The 17,901-nt window shown below is 34.8% G+C and overlaps 1 protein-coding gene across 2 annotated transcripts in view; it reads left to right on the plus strand.

Moving 5' to 3' along the window:
* LOC145249652 (ras and EF-hand domain-containing protein homolog) overlaps window positions 1-17,901 on the plus strand; it is a 193,485-nt gene that overhangs the window by 151,048 nt on the left and 24,536 nt on the right. For both annotated transcript variants that reach the window (XM_080111420.1, XM_080111421.1), the window contains exons 13-15: window positions 508-646; window positions 9,161-9,242; window positions 11,183-11,297. In XM_080111420.1, coding sequence (XP_079967546.1) covers window positions 508-646; window positions 9,161-9,242; window positions 11,183-11,297 — 336 coding nt within the window. The remainder of the gene's footprint in view (window positions 1-507; window positions 647-9,160; window positions 9,243-11,182; window positions 11,298-17,901) is intronic.

Consider the following 17,901-nt stretch of genomic DNA (forward strand, 5'->3'; position numbering starts at 1 on the left):
GTTTGCAGAAAAGGAGTCAGGTGCAACTTGACAACTATTGACTGTTAATGCCATCTCAGTCATTTCTGTATTAAATTTATTCAACAGATATTTTAAGCACATTTACTGGAGATCATGAAACCTAATTCTGTAAATTTAACTTTTATTTATACACCCACACACACCTGGTATCTGGTATACTATTTACCATTGGGTTGAGCTGGATTTCCTCCAAAGAGTAAGTTGCTAGGGAATTACATTCACAAACAGCTCTCAATTGCATGTAAGTCTCAGTCAGGAGAGATGATAACATTGTTTTTTTGCATTGTTTTGGAGGGAGTTGTCACCCTCCTTCCATATACAATTCTTGGTATTCTGAAATGGTCACACATCTGGTACTGACCTGGCTACACATTGCATAATTTTGGTAATCTAACTAGAACTGATGTAGCATTGCGAGTATGGCATACTTATGAATAAAATAATGTTTTATTAATATTAAATGTACTTCGATGAATTTCTTTGTAGGCGTTGAACACAAAGATAACAAAGGAGCCAGAACGAATGTACAAAGTAGTATTGGCTGGTGATGCAGCAGTTGGCAAATCAAGTTTCATTATGAGGTTGTGTAAAGGGAAATTTGTCAATAATTTAAGTTCAACATTAGGTAAGTCTATCAACATTATAAGGCATTTTCTCATTTCGGCATTAATGAGTTGAAGGTAAATCATTTCTGTTTGTTTTTTAAGTACAAAATTTGCAAAGATTTATATACAATCAAGAAATAAATTGTGTGATACTTGAGATAGAGCAATTCTGAATATGGTTTCATTGACAAATCCAAAAATTATCAAATGACTTGTTATAAATACAACCATAAAGGAGCCTTTAATATTTTGAAACACAAAAGAATATATATATATATATATATATATATATATATATATATATATATATATATATATATATTTATGGAAATTGCTGGAGACAAGGTATGAAGCCACTTGATGTAAGGAGCTAACAAGAATGAAAAATGACTGTTGTAAAGACAAGAGATGTCTATTGTCCTTAGTCTTGAAAAGAACAAAGCTGTAGGTAAAAGGAAAAGCATGAACAGGAAAGGAGTTTCACAACCTTGCAATCCTTGAAAAGAAGCTACTGGAATAGGAAGCTGTATTACAATAAGGTATTAAAACATTTTTATGTCATTGATATTTTTCTGCTATTTGATATGAATTAAAAAAATCCAACATAATCATCTGTTAAACTGTTATGTTGACTTAAAAATGTACAAGTTTTATGGAAAAAAATACATTCATAATAAGATAATTTTAATAAATAGAAGGTCAATCAGTCTATGAATAATTACATGCGATAACTCGAAAAAGAAGTTGGAACATGGAAATGGATAGAAATGAAGAAGTTAAACAGTTTTTCTTTTCTGCATTGCAACTTCTGCTGTTGTTCTTGGAGTAGAAAATAAATGTACATCAGGAACATTAAATCTACATCACTTTTTTTTTTTTACTCGTGTTCACCCCTTACAAAGCATATCGCCACTTGGATGTAAGGGGCTATTATTTGGGGCCATGTCTAGGAAAGATTAACAAGCGAAGGGGAGATAGAGTAAGTCAATCCAGTTCATGGAGAGGGAAAGCGTATTAAGTGTGCTTGCGCTTGCCCCACATTACAGTAGCAGGGAAAATGACGTTAGAACATGCGGTCAGTTTGTCGACTAAGCAGGTCGAACGCTGGTCCAGATGCAAAAAAAGGGGAAGTTGACAGGTTTTGTTGACTTTTATACTGGGGTCAGTGTTCTGACTGCGCATGCCTGGCTTTCTCTTTAAAGGAAGTGACGTTTCGCATGTGTGTGTACTTGTGCGCGTATGTGTGCTTATATGTGTGTACGTTAGCGTGTGTGTGTGTGCACATGAATGTGAGTTTATATGAGGCTGTGTATATGCGTGCGTGTGTGTGTGCGTATGTGCTTGTGTATATGTAAGGGAAAACATGTTCGAACAAGAGGTACAGGAAACTCTCAGGTGGAAGTAGTCTTCTAGCTCAGTAGAGGGAACCCACCTTTTTTGCAGCAGCCTTTGCAATATCCTCTATGTATTTGTTCACATTAATATTGCCCACAAATGTTAGGCTGAGGAGTTTGAAGGTAGGGTTTTATTTTTCATCGATATAGGTGGTTGAAGAGGCATCTTGTAATTGTTAAAGGAGAGCAGCTTAGATTTACTAGTGTTGTGTAGATGTATGACGAAATGTGAGCGGCGAGGAGATGTAGGAGTGCCAGTTTCAGGGGCATAATTTTCGATGTCTGCCAGATAATTAATAGCAGAGTCGTTAGTGACGCTTGGTGGAGGAGGATGATCAAGGCTAGACTTGATAAGATCCTCCGTAGCAGCAAGTTTAGGCTGTGAATAGTTGTTTTCGTCACCAAGTGTAGCAATATAGCGTAGTGACACTGTCGTTTCTCGCCTATTATTAAGTTGCACATACCCATAGTTTGGATTGACATCCAGAATTTCCACTGTCTCAACTAAGGGTTCATATTTACTTCCGCGTACATGGCATCTCAGGAGCGCAGATTTTGATTTGGCTAACCAAGTTGGTATAGAATTGCCAGACACAGATTTCCTTTGGAAATTAAACAGACGTTCATGAGGGGTGCAGTTGGAGACGGTAGAGAGCAATGAGCGTATGCAGTGTAGTGCTACATCTAGCACCTTTTCCCAGCTAGTTATGGGGAGATTGTTTGATCATAGAGCGAGGCTAACTGTTTGCCAGATGATTCCGTTATATCTCTCCACTTGGCCGTTGCCTTGTGGATTAAATGCAGTTGTTTGACTAGTAGCAATACACCGAGAGAGAAGGAATTCCTTGAGTTCGTCGGACATGAAAGCAGTGCCTTGATCCGAATGTATGTATGAAGGATTTCTGAAAATAGAAAATAGACTGGTAAGGTGTTTCTTGACAGTTGCTGCCGAGACATCTGCACAAGGGTAAGCAAAAGGGAAACGGGAGTATTCGTCTACTACAGTTAGCAAAAATCGATTTCGAAAATTTGTTGGCAAAGGTCCCTTAAATCTATACTTAACCTCTCAAAGGGTTGACTTGCCTTAATAAGCGTTTGAGGCGGAGTTTTAACAAATCTAGGCTTTATCTCAGAACAGATCTGGCATTATCTGGTTACTGCTCTTACATCATCTATGCATATTCTTGCTTCTAACAAAGTGCACTATTCGGGTTACTCCAGGGTGACACAAATCCCTGTGCAGAGCATATAGTTTCTCGATAGAAATTGTGGCTGAGCAAATTCGAGATAGAGCATCTGCAACTGCATTTTGTTTTCCTGGACGATAAGTTATGTCGTAGCTGAAGCAGGCGAGTTCTAGCTTCCATCTTGTGATCTTCTCATTTTTTATTTTGCTCTTGCTTTTGGGGTTGAACATAAAAGAAACAGATTTTTGATCCGTGACAAGTTTAAAATGTTTTCCAAGTAGTAGGTGTCGCCATTTTCGAATGGCTTCTACGATAGCATAGGCGTCTTTTTCAACTGAAGAGTGTTTCTGTTCAGCAGATGTTAAAGTCCTAGAAAAGAAAGCCACAGGACGACCATTTTGGGTGAGCAAGGCGGCGATGGCATGTTCTGAAGCATCTGTTTCGACCTCAAATGGTAGAGTTGAGTCTATGGCTACGAGGGATGCTTTTGGAATTTCTTTCTTCAGATGCTTGAAGGCATCCGTTTGTTCCTCGTTGAGGGGAAAGTGGGTGACCCTAGTTAAAGGATGTAGTTTTTCTGAAAAGTTTGAGACCCACCTGGACTAGTGGGAAAACATCCCCATAGCTCGCCGAAGAGAAGTATGGTCTAGAGGTAGAGGGAGGTCCACCAATCCCTTGAGTCTGTCGGGGTCGGGTCTTACTGAACCACTGCTTATTGTATATCCGAGCAGATTCACAGAGCTAAGCGAATAATGGCATTTGTTTTTATTCAGTGTCAAACCGTACTTATCCACGCTATTCATGAACTGCTTCAGATGGTTATCATGTTCTGCCTGGTTTTGGCCACAGATAATGACATTATCAATGTAGGCATAAGTTCCTTTGAGGTCTTCTTGCTTGATTATGCCATCCATAACTCGCTGGAAGCTAGCTACCCCATTGGTCACTCCAAAAGGTATCTGACAAAATTGGTAGAGGCTCCCTGCAGCTTCGAATGCAGTATATTTTCTTTCTTCTGGTCTGATGGCAACCTGGTGATACACACTGGTTAAATCCAGATTGCTAAATACTTTATAACCAGCAATCTCGTTTACCATGTCCTCTATCCAAGGTAGGGGATAAGCGTCCAGAAGAGTAAATCTGTTTATTGTCTGGGAATAATCTACTATGAGTCTCTTCTTGTGGTTATCAGGGGATATCACAAGCATTTGAGCTCGCCATGGAGACTGAGAGGGTTCGATAATCCCTTCCTTCAGTATGCGTGATATTTCAGATTTGATGAATTTAGCACCTGGTAGGCTGTGCCTCCTTGATTTTACTGCTATTGAACGACAGTCGGGGGTTAGGTTCATAAACAGAGAAAGATAAGGGATATTATTAATTGCTGTCAATCCACAAATCGTAAGAGGTGGGAGCTGTCCTCCAAAAGGTATTTTCACATGTTGGCATAGGAAATTATGTCCGAGGATGATGTCACAGCATAAGTCGGCCATAACAGCTAGTTTGACATCATCATATTTTCTTCTGCCCAGATTGAGGGATACTATGCAATGCCCGAGAGTAGAGGACGAATGCGAACTGCTAGCCATAAAAATTTTTCTCGAACTTGCCATGGTCGACAGTCCCAGCCTTTTCACCTTATCAGGATGAATGAAGTTTTCTAAGCTTCCCATATCAATGAGTATATTAACAGACTTGCCCTTAATTTTACCACAAACGATGAGTGAGATAGACTCTCTGTAAAATTGTAAGATGGAATAGAAGCAAGAATCAACTCACCGTGATTTATAGCGGCTGCTGTAGGGGATCGGCAGACACAAGCAAAATGTCCTTTCTTGTTGCAATTCTTGCAAACGGAGCTTCGGGCAGGGCACCTAAATCTATCGTGTCTTGGGTTCCCACAGAAGAAGCATTTTTGTCCCGAGGCAGCAGTTATAGTGCGTCCCTCACCACAATCAGACTGGTCATCACTCTCTGTAACTTCGGTCCGGACAGTGGAGGCAGATTTTTTTTTTTACACAGTGATCACCACTTATCAAGGCCCGGAAGCCACTCAGGGATTCAGCTAGATGGGTGTTTTTCGTGAAAGATTGGCGAGGGGGGACCAGAGATTGGAGTTCAGACGAGCACCTGCCATGGAAATAACGATAAAACAAGGATAGGCTCGCAACGTCTCTTCTGTGGGAGAGAGGTTGCAGGGTAGAGAAAAGGGCATCCCTATCATCCAGGATAGGCTGTTTTTATGGCAGATGCATTCAGAGAGTTCTGTAGGGAGTAAGAGGCTAATTGCTTTTGCGTCATTTCGAGGGTTAAAGCCTGGTCATATGTCATGCTTAAATCCAGCTTCTTGTTCTCCAGGAGTCTCTGTCGTATATGATTGGAAGAAATTCCATTGATGAAGGCGTCTCTGACGTAGTTATCCCTTGCCTGAGTAGCTGTGATGGCTTGGAACTCGCAGTCCTTGGCGAGTTTATTAAGGGCCTGTAAATATTGGTCTACACTTTCGTCCGTTTGTTGACGATGAGTAGCCAGTAAATGTCTGCAGAATATAGTATTTTTAGGCTGCACGAACACAGCTTCGAGATCGTCCATGTCCGATATATATTTGAATATAGTTGTAGAGACAAGGTTAATTAGTAAACATAGTTTTTGTCTGTCTGTTAGAGGAGTCTGCTGCGTTTCGCCGACCTTGTCAAGAAAGATGTGAAAAGATTTTTTCCAGTGACGCCATGTGTCTGCCGCGTCCGATTTACTGCCGTCCACATCTAGTCAGTCTGGTTTCAGATATTTTTCCATCCTTTACTTTTTAGCTGAATAAGTTGTTGTGTAGATGTATGACGAAATGAGACTGAAGATTTATATAGCTTGTATAAAGCTTTATTCAGCTAAAAAGAACAAGGGGCAAAACAAGGGGAAAAGAAAGATGGCCGATCGCTGCTACTACTAGAAGGAGAGAGAAACAGGGGAGGTAATTCGGGGTAGGGAAGAAAAAGAAGAGTTCTTTTATTTTCAGGTCAACTAGCATTAAATGTTACCATCCATTTGCGGCCCCAGGTCATTTTCTATCGATTCTACCATTGTCTTAGATTTATGTACATCTATTCTTCCCTCATGCATCTTAAAGAGCATTGTATCATCATACAAATATACAGAAAGCACAAGTTCCTATCTTTTGCGATTCTATGGGTTCTCTGATTATTTCCGCATGCTTTCTTTTGGCTGTTGCTATTTCATTCTTAAAATGATTTCTAGCATTTACAAATTTTTGCCTATTTGTATTTGACTCATGCATATATCTATCCGAATCCTTACAGCAAAGAATAATCCTGTCATGTTAAAGTAGTTAGAGGGGATTGAAGAGTGTAAGTTTGTTTCACCTAATGCTAAGATATCTGGGGAGTTTACTAAAAGGTAAGACTCTACATCATCTATATTACCTCTAAGCCCATGGATATTTGTGAAAGTGAGCCTCAAGGCTGGAGTCGAATTGGTTTTGTTTGGGTGGTTGTCTGGTTTTACCATGATATTTGTTTGGGCTGTCATTTCATTACGTTTTTGTCTAATGTCAGGTTAGGAGAAGAGTGTAGAGCAAAGTGGTCAATTAGTGGAGTCCTATCTAGAAAGTTGTGGCCTCGTGAAAGCCCACCAGAGATAGCAGCAGGGTCCCTTTCCATGTGCGACATGGCACTACAAATATCCTGATATTATACAACTGATGATAGAGCACCCACTCTAAGCGCTACCAAAGAGTTAGGGCCCCTGTACTGTCAGACAAACTGCCAATCAGGTACCTTCAACCTCTCAAATCTAGTGAGCACAAGTGGCATGCAAGCAAACCCAATTTGCTCAGTTTCTGAGAGAAAGAGAAAAATTTTAAATAGGGAATAGGAGAACGACCTTCAATATCCTTGTCAAGAGTGGCTCAGGTGAGTCCCTGGTATTGTACCTCTGCACCTGGCTAATAGACAAAGAAGGAGTGTGAAAGCCAGCGATAGGCAGAGCCAATCTACTCTTTAAGCAAGTTAGGTTTGCAACCCGGGAATTTGTTTGAGTCACCAGCTCTAGGAAGGTTATCGTCCATAACTGAGGAGGCCTTCCTCCCTCAGTTTTATTGTAAGAGTTTTCTTTCTCTTAGATGGATGATCTGACAAGATCTACAGGTCCATCAAACCGAGAGGGGTAACCATACGCCTGGTTTCTACACCAAATATTTCTGCACCCTCGCATGGATGAAGATATTGAGTTTATTACTTCAAAGTTTTTTCTATTCTACATAAATAAGCGGAAGATTGGTGATAGATTCCCCTCTAACAGTTACAAGAAATTGTATTTGGGTGATATTGCAGGACTTTTCAGTATTTATAGATCTCTTAAACCAAAAAGTTCTCGAAAGACTAAATGCATGACTGCAGAAAAAACTTATAGAACTTTGAAACTATTTCACAGATGCATTTAACAATTTAGGATTTCTGCTACAAATGACTTTGATGAAGCATTACAACACTGCATACGTTTTTAATGAATAACTTTCAACAAAAACACTTTAAAAACATGTCGTATCACATAAAAACTGATCTTACTAAGATGTGTGCTGACAGATGTGTTATATGTTCATGAATGTGTCAATTAGATAGGCAAAAAAATAGAAAAGCACCAAAATATAATAATGTGTGGAGTGAATGAATCATATTAGAATAAGCCATAAAGATGAAACTCACACTCATATCATATGCAGCTAAATGTGTTAGAGCACAAAAGAAAAACAACAGTCCATGAGAGCAAGGTATATCTAACAGGTATGGTGGAAAGATACAGAAAAAGTGATAGTGTGATCATTTATATTCCTGGATTTTCAAATCAGTTTGTCAGTTAAACAAAATAATGAGAGAGAGAAAATATCTTAGAGAGAATTTAAGATAGATTATAACACATCACTCAATAAGTCTTGAGCTTAACTAATAAAATGGAGGCTTTTAGGCAAAATTCAAATTTATTCATCAACATAGTCTTGTTCTAGAATAATAATGAAGTCTTGTTCTAGAATAATAATGAAGTCTTGTTCTAGGATAATACACTGATTCCAATGCTAACAAGTCAATATCTTTTTGGTAGAATGATTTACATTTAACCTCAAAATATATCTCCATTTCTGATATCACTTCTACATTGGAGTCAAATTTCTTTTTTCTGGAGCATTCTTTTGAGGTATGCAAACAGTTAATAGTCCCTGATGGCCAGATCTGGAGAATTGGATAGTTGTAGAACCAATTGAAATGAAATTCATATAGTTTTACCATAATTGTGATCAACTTAGGACATGGTGCATTGTCTTGGTGAAAGAGTACTTTTTCCTTTTCAGTTGGTGAATTCCTTCTTTAAACTCACCAATAATGCAATATTCTCTGTTGATGATTATTTCTTTCTCAAGGTAATTGATGAACAAAATACCTCATATATTCAAAAATACACAGGCCAAAAACCATTGTCTGCTAATATTTGCTTTTTTTTATGGCTTTAGATGGTTTTTCACTGTTAATTGCCGATTTGACTCCGGTGATCCATGTTTCATTTATTTTCACATATTGATGCAAAAAGTTTTTTCATTGCTTTATGCATTTGCTAATAGTAGCTTCACTTAAATATTGGTAAGTTGTAAACTTATAATCTGAAATAGCACACATTTTGACATATGCCATTTGAAGGTTAGTACTTTATAAAGATCATATGGATTTTTATTGCTGGCATCATCTATATGGTAGGCCTATTACTTATTGAGTGATGTGTTATTCTGCAGTATGTAGAGATAATATAATGATAAAGATGTCATTTCAATTGTTTTAAATTTCCAATCCTCAGAAGACTAAGCCTTAAGCCATATGTCCATGAATGAAGTGTTTTTGTCTCTTATTTCTTTCCAAGATGACAGCTCTCTTTTCTTTCTCTCTATGATTAGGTGTTGATTTTCAAACGAAGATTGTGAACGTTGATGGTCATACAATTGCTTTACAACTTTGGGACACTGCTGGACAAGAAAGGTATTCTTGTTTGTTACATTTCAACATTTTGGTGAACATTTATTAGACATTTTTCTGAAAAATGTTTACATTTCTAAACTGACAGCTAAAATAATTGCAAGAATTTGTTGCTTTTTCAAACTGAAAAATTTTTCCAAAAATGATTGATGTTATAATCTTTGCAAAGTTTTAAAGAAAATCACATGAAACTCATCCAAAACTTTTTTTTCATGTAAGAATTTCAGATCTGTAACTCTATTTATCTTAGTGTTGGTAAACTGTAAAACTATTGTTTGTCATCATTAAAATGCTAAGTCTAAACAAAAATCTACTACTTCATAAATATTAAGACAAGATAATTAGGATTGAAATGAAACCCAGATTAAAATGTTTTAATTTTTTTCTTAGGGTGAATCTATTTCTAAGTTTTAATGCTTCTTCTGCAACAATAATCATCAAAATCTAAAAATACATGAAAAAAATATGCGTATGAATTTTAAAATTTTATTTTTAATACTCATTAAAAGAGAGCATGAAGAAAAAAACAATATCCTCATAATTTTGTATTTTTGAGCTCAGATTGTAAATGTTCAGCAAAAAATATTGCAATTTTACTCTTGTTACTGAATAATTCTGATGAAGCAATTTTGTAGACTGCATTTAATAATAATTTTATTTTACTTTATTATTCTTATTTTGTAACTCCAGTATGTTAAGCTTATACTAAAAATCTGCTGTGTACGTCAGTGATTAGCTGTTTGTACATCAGTAAATCAGCTGCTCTCGTATTTTCATCTTCAGTTTGTAAGAAAAATCCAAACATTTTTAAGGCTGCTGTAGGCTCATTCTCTGTTTAAGTGATTTGAACTTTTATTTCTGGTTGATTTCTATTTAAACATTTCATTTCAACATCAATTCAACATACAAGGAAATATACACACACAAATATATAACATTCTATATCTCATGTTATGCTATTGTGAGCTAATTAACTGCTGCAATGTTTTATCTTTACATATTCAATCTTCATTGACCTGCCTGATTTCAAATATAATCAGTGACTATTACTGAGAAAAAAATCAGCTGTTTTTCTGGCTTTTTTCATTCCAACTGATGTTCGCAATCAATCCAACAGACAAAGAGCTGCTATGGTAGCATCAGGCCCTCTTTGTTGGGATGTGGTATGGTTTAGGCATTAGGTATCAATTAATAAATATTTCTAAAATTTTAGGTTCTTTAGAGTATTTTAAAGGGTCTTTATAGACATAATTTGGGCACAACCATTTGAAAATTCAAATATTTCAGATTTGCATTAAATTTGATCTATGAAATAAAGAAGATTCCTTAAATTTCAATTTCTCCTTGAAGCTGTAACCTTAAACTTTAAATATTTTCTAGAATACACAGCATCTAATGAATTTTGATAAAAAGTTGTATAAGAATTCTAAACATAAGGTTTAGTAGTATTATATCTTGATTTTGACCTTTTTAAGTAGACATAAAAGTGGTGCAAAACTGTTCTTTTTCAAGGAGTTAATTTTACCTGTCCTGAGACGGGTATTTTTTAGTTTTATTATAAAACTTGAAAAAGACACACAAACTGTAAAAGATGAATTGCTAAAAATCGAATGCATAATTTTATTGACACAATAATTAAACATATTTTTACCAAATAATAAAATAATTTTTTCATGAAGGAAAATTATCTAAAGAAACATAGAATTCCTTAAAAAATGGCCTTAAATAATAAATAATAATGATATCAAAAGTTTTAATGTTTGAAGATTAACTCATCTTTTATAGAATCTGAAAATAAATGATTTTTTCTAAATATTTTTGTATTAAAACTTTATTTCCAACAAATTTGATGCGTGTATTTTTTAATTAAATTCAAACATTTGGTTTGCTTTTAAATTTAGAAATATTTACTTTTTCCCCCTCTTTTTATTCATTTCATTTAGATTTCGAAGCATTGCAAAATCTTATTTCCGGCGAGCTGATGGTGTCTTGCTATTGTACGACTGTACTTATGAGCGATCTTTTTTGAATGTCAGAGAATGGTTACATGCCATCGAAGTAAGCCATTCTTCTATTTTTTTGTTAACCCTTTTTTCTCACACTCTCTCAGTGTTCTCTTTATAAGTTAACAATAAAACGACACATTTGGTTAGGGTGTTTTATTTTACAGTTTTGAGGTTAGCACCCCTCCATATTTTATTGTACAAGAATGTGCAAATTAGTTAACTTTATTTACGTTTATATCACGTGTCGATGACTGGGTATATTAAGAAGTTTGTTATAATAATTTCTAAATAGAAAAAGGAGACTTTTAATATCAATATAAGTACAATGAAAAACTAAACTTTATATATATATATATATATATAAAGTTTAGTTTTTCATTGTACTTATATTGATATATATATATATATACTAGCATTTCAGCCTGGCGTTGCCCGGGTATTTGGAGGTGTATGTTGAGCAAAAAAAAAAAAGGGGGGGTAGTAGGAAGACAGGCTCGAACACGTACCGCAAAGAAGGAAAAGAATGGGGGAAAAAACCTGACTTCTTTGCTGTTACGACCATCACAATACCGGAAGTGACATAGGTTTAAAGGAAGGCTAGACAATCAAAAGGAGAGGATGACTTTAAAAAATATCGGTGAAAAAGCGACCCCCCCCCTGTAGAAAAGTGCCTAGTTGAAGGTGAAGATATTAATATTTTTAGCCAATGTTTGGATATTTGTTGTATGAAAGGTCAAACTTCAAAACGATACTGATCTTGGTAAAATCTGTCACCTCTGTCGAAAGTTTTAGGCAGACATGCAAACATACATACATACATACATTTATATATTGGTAACTAAAAATTTTCGACCCAAACCGATTAAAAAGCTTGCCCTATCTCTGAATAACCTTTATGTAAAATTTCAAATGTTTAGACCAGAAATTGTCTGAGTAATTTGGTAGCGACCGCAGAGGTCAATGTTTTAAAAAGTTTTGACCTCTATTATGACCCCTTAAAATTTATTGTTTTGGGCTCAAATCGAGTTATTAAGTTAGATCCATGTCCAAGGAACCTATATCTAAAATTTCACGTGTTTAGACCCAAAATTGGTGGAGGATTTTAGTACAGTTCTCAAAGATCAAATCGTTGAACTTTGACCCCTTAACAGCCAAATTTCTGTCCGAAAACCGATTACAAAGATTTTCCCAAATCTCACTACCCTGTATATCAAATTTCGAGTCTGTAGACTTAAAATTGACAGAGTTATTGTGTAGGGAAATGTACACAGACACACAGACAGACACACAGACACGTTCACTTTTATAGATATACCAGCATTTCAGCCCGGCGTTGCCCGGGTGTTTGGAGGTGCATGTTGAGCAAAAAAAAAAAAAGAAAAAGAAAAAGAAAACGGTTAATTTTTTTTTACTTTGATCCCTATTATGACCCCTTAACATTTATTGTTTTGAGCTCAAATCAAGTTATTAAGTTAGATCCATGTCCAAGGAACCTATATCTAAAATTTCAATTGCCGAAAACCGATCAAATAGATTTTCCCAAATCTCAGTACCCTGTATATCAAATTTCGAGTCTGTAGACTAAAAATTGACAGAGTTATTGTGTAGACAGACACAGACAGGCACACAGACACACAGACACATTCACTTTTATAGATATACTAGCATGGATACCCGGCGACGCCTGGGTTGACATGAAATTCCGTTTGGCACAAATCTGCTATACTAAGGATATTAATCATTTTCATAGTGGGCAGCGTCAATACTCTCATAACAATTTCAAAAATAAAAGAACAGATAAAAACATGTAAATGTAATCGCCCCCCCTCCCAAAAAAAAGTACATGATACCCTCTCCACTAGATATTTCGGCAGAATAAATACAAAGAGAAGAAACTGTTCTCCAGACATTGAGCACTTTTTGTTGCTCATGCGCTGGACCTCACCCCCGCCAATAGATAAATAAATAAATAAAATAAATAAAAAATAAATGAATCAAAACAACATTTTTGTTTCAATAAAAATAGCAGCGAGTGGCGGAGTGACTGAAAAAAAAAAAGCCTGAAAAGCGAATAAAGGGAAAAGCTAATTTGCTCAGTGGAGAGAATAATAACGTTATAAACATTAACGCGTTTCAAAAGTTAAAGAACAAAATGAAATTCTTTTTATTGGCTTTTTTTTTTCTTGTTTGTTGTTTTTATTTCATTGGCTTTTTTCTTTTTCGTCAATAAAAGAAATTTTCGATTTCTTTTTTTCGAGGGGGGGGGTTAATTCCCGGAACGTTCAAAGATTTTGTATAGTCGTTTCAAGAATAATAAAAACAAACAAATGAGATCTTTTCGTTTATTCGTAATGTATTTCTTTATTTATTTTTTAATATTTAAACATAAATCAAAACATGTTTCTGTCTACACGAAATTATGTTTTCACGCTAGAAACTTATTAGCAAATTATTTTATGTGGGGAAGAGTTTCTTTTTTTTATCTTTCGAACTTCGGAACATGTAAAAAAACTCGTCAGGGGAAATAACTCTACCCGTTACTAAAAATAATGAATGTCGGAAATAATAATTCCAAATAAATGAAATTAAATATATTATCAATATAATTGCTATGGAAAGTTGATGAAATAACAATCTTTAATAGAACACTTAAACTAACTCTCTTGATAGAAATTTAAACTAACATACAGCTATTTAATAAAATCGATTTTCGTTAACATATATGCAAATGAGGTAACCTCTTAATTGTATATTTTGAAAGAACCATACTATATATATAGAAATAAATGAAATATTAAAATAATAGACCTTTTGTATAAATTAACTGTGAACACACAGACAGAAATACGAATTTATATATATATTAGCAGAAGTACCCGTCGTTGACTGGGTTCAAAAACAGCCTACAGAAAATGGACTGTGATTGATGAAAGTATGATAGGTTATGAAAAGGAGGGGGTTGTGAAGAGATAGGTTTTGATACTCAAAAATTTTACCCTAAGCAAAATATGATAAAAGTAAAGATAGTTTTTGCAAAAATATATTTTTTTATATCAACTTTGTTTCCATTCGTAGCCAAGAGTGACCAACAAAATCATGTTCCTTACAAAGAGAAAATGTTATATATATAATAATATAAATATACAAGAAATAAATGTTACCATAGTCAATAAAAGTTACTTTTATGGTAGAAAAGTTCATTGGTTTGTATTTTTAAGAAGTTTATAAAAAAATTTTTTTTTTTAAATTCACGAACTGGTTTAAAAATAATCAAAATGGCAGCGACTTTGAAATGGAGAGCCTCATTTTCAATTTGAAGGAGGGGTACCTGAGCATTCTGTGTTAACAATTTAAGAGAGTTCCGTCAACGTAAAGAATATTTATAAACATATTTTAATGTTTTCCGTTATTTTGTGCTTGAGGAATATTCGATTATGGCATGTGTAGTTTATATAAAAATTCATTTAAGTAGTTATTGTCTCAAATTTCGTTTTAATTTCGGTTCGCTGAAATTATTTCAAGTAAAGAGCATTAAAAACTATTTCAAAACAAAAAAAACATGAACTGAACTTTTATTGACTATGGTAACATTTATTTCTTGTATATTTATTTTTTCGGGTAGTCGTTTGTTGGCTTTTCTGCTAAACACTCTTACTAAATAATATCGACGAAATATTGAAAAACAAAGAAACAAAAACAGTTTTGAAAAATAACAAAGCTTTACTTACTTTAGTAAAATAATCCGAAACAGCAAAATGGGATATTAAAAAAGTAAACACATAATTACTTTAGTTTTTTAAAGCAAAGAATCAATGTAAATATGAATAAGAAAAAAATGGCGCCCTTTTCAAGCAGAACAGCTTCGTTTCAGTTTTACAGTATTGAACGGTGTAGTATTGCGCCACCAGATTTAGGGTTGTACTATTGTAATGTAAAGAACACGCAGAAAGGGTTGTAATCAACTGAATTCCTTCTAGTACACTGACAAAAAAAAGCTTAAACAGATATATAAATAAAAATAAAAAGGTTATGTAAATGTTTTTAAAAAGATGCGTAATCACGTGAGCAGGATTTTTTCCTTCTTTTGACATGATAACAAGTAACGTTCTTATTTTTATTATTTATCTATTTTCGAAAGAGTGCAACGTGCAAGTGGAGAAGGAAAAAAACAGAGTTATGCAAAATTTGTGTCGAGAATTGTCTCAAGTTCCGACTTTTTTTTGGCTTTCACTTTAATAAGAACGTGAATGTATGAGGTGAATTTATTGGACACAATATGATTCAACTAAAAAAAAAATAAATAAAAGCTAACGTGAATTAAGATTAAAGTTAAAGTGTTATTGTGGACCCTCACCCCTTTTAAAAAACCTTGTTAAACTTTGTGACATATTTACATTCTATGGAGGTCAGGCGCGAACGAACACCCAATAATTTTATTATACCATATTTCTTCAAACTGAAACATAATTATCAAAGTATACTTACGCAAAAAGATATGAAAAGTCTTTGTTAAAGTTTGTGCCATATTTCCATGGAGTACAGGCGTGAAAGCAGACCCCACAATTTTATTATACCATCCCTATTTAAGTTGAAACATACTTATCAAAGTATTCTTATGTACATCTATATCAAAAACCCTTGTAAACGTTTTTTTTTTCATTTTTTATTTCCATACTTTGGGGGCCAGGTGCGAACGCAGACCCCACAATTTTTATGAACCACCGTTCTGCCAGATCAAACATACCCATTCGTGATCCTCGATAATCTTCTATCATTATATGTAACCAGTTTTTTAAAATAGTCACCCATATAGGAGCCTATTCGTGAACACACACACACACAGACGTTCAGCTTTATATTATAGAAGATATATATATATATAAGATTTTTGTACAATTGTTTCGACTCATTTTAAATGGTAAATCAGTATACTATAAAATATTTATAAATTTTGTATTGCACTATTGGGCTATCTAAAATAACTTTGTGTTATTTTCTCACATATTTGAATACTATTCCTATTAGTAATATATAGAAACGCGCGTGCGCACACACACACACACACACACACACACACACACACACACACACACACACACACACACATATATCCATGCATTATTTTCTTTCATCTAATATATAAGGACAACTTTCACTCCGAGTAACGCCGGATAGCTAGTTCTTCATAAACAGGAACTGATAACAAAATTCTTTTTATGCCAGTTGATATGCTGTGTCGGTATAAGTGTGCAATCACTCACGCCTTTGTCATTTGAATACAAATGTCGTTAACATAAAATGCAAATTTTACCAAAACAACATGAACAACAAGAGAAAATACATATAATGAACAATGCTACAAGAAAAGTGAAAAATGAAAAACAACGCTGTGGCAAATTTCGAATCAATCTTATGCAGTAAATACTTCGAGATTTATGGGCAGCTGAACGTATGTGTTTTTTAAGTGCAGTTGAATTACTAATTTTTCGCAGATACAGTTTTCATCTTAGAGCAAGAACACCATGGCAAAAATAAATTAAAAAAAAAAAACGCGAAGTAATTATATCTCAGCCCAAATATCTACTTCATCCATGTCATCCATCTGATTTCCGATAATTTCAGCACAGTGACCTATCTTGAAACACCGATACGTACATATAAAAATTAAAAAAATGAATAATCGTATATATATATATGACTTTCAAAAATATCGGCGAAAAAAGTGACCCCCCCTGAAGAAAAGTGCCCAGTTAAAGGTGAAGATATTAATGATTTTAGCCAATTTTTCGATATTTGTCGTCTGAAAGGTCGAACTTCAAAATGATACTGATCTTGTAAAAATCCGTCGCCTCTATCGAAAGTTTTAGGCAGACATGCAAACATACCTACATACATACATTTATATATTGGTAACTAAAGATTTTCGACGCAAACGGATGAAAAAGCTTGCCCTATCTCTGAATAACCTTTATGTAAAATTTCAAATGTTTAGACCAGAAATTGTCTGAGTAATTTGGTAGAGACCGCAGAGGTAAAATTTAAAAAAAACTTTTACCCCTATTATTACCCGTTTACATTTATTGTTTTGGGCTCAAATCGTTATTAAGTTAGATCCATGTCCAAGGAACCTATATCTACAATTTCAAGTGTTTAGACCCAAAATTGTTGAAGGAGTTTGGTAGAGTTCTTAAAGATCAAATCGTTGAACTTTGACCCCTTAACAGCCAAATTTCTGGCCGAGAACCGATTACAAAGATTTTCCCAAATCTCACTACCCTGTATATCAAATTTCGAGTCTGTAGACTGAAAGTTGACAGAATTATTGTGTAAGGAAATGTACACACACACAGACAGACACACAGACACGTTCACTTTTATATATATATATACTAGCATTTTAGCCCGGCGTTGCCCACGTGTTTGGATGTGTATATTGAGAAAAAAAAAAGTGGTCGTAGGAAGGCAGGCTCAAACCGTACCGCAAAGGAAGAAAAGAGCGGGGTAAAACCTAACGTTTATGCTGTTACGACCACTGCCAACCCGGAAGCGACATTTTAAAAAATTATGGCTAGACAATCTAAAGGAGAGGATAACTTTAAAAAATATCGGCGAAATAAGTGAACCCTCCCCCCTGTAGAAAAGTGCCTAGTTGAAGG

The sequence above is a fragment of the Euprymna scolopes genome, chromosome 28 (assembly GCF_053919585.1).
Source record: "Euprymna scolopes isolate OS-2025 chromosome 28, ASM5391958v1, whole genome shotgun sequence".
Taxonomy (NCBI): domain Eukaryota; kingdom Metazoa; phylum Mollusca; class Cephalopoda; order Sepiida; family Sepiolidae; genus Euprymna; species Euprymna scolopes.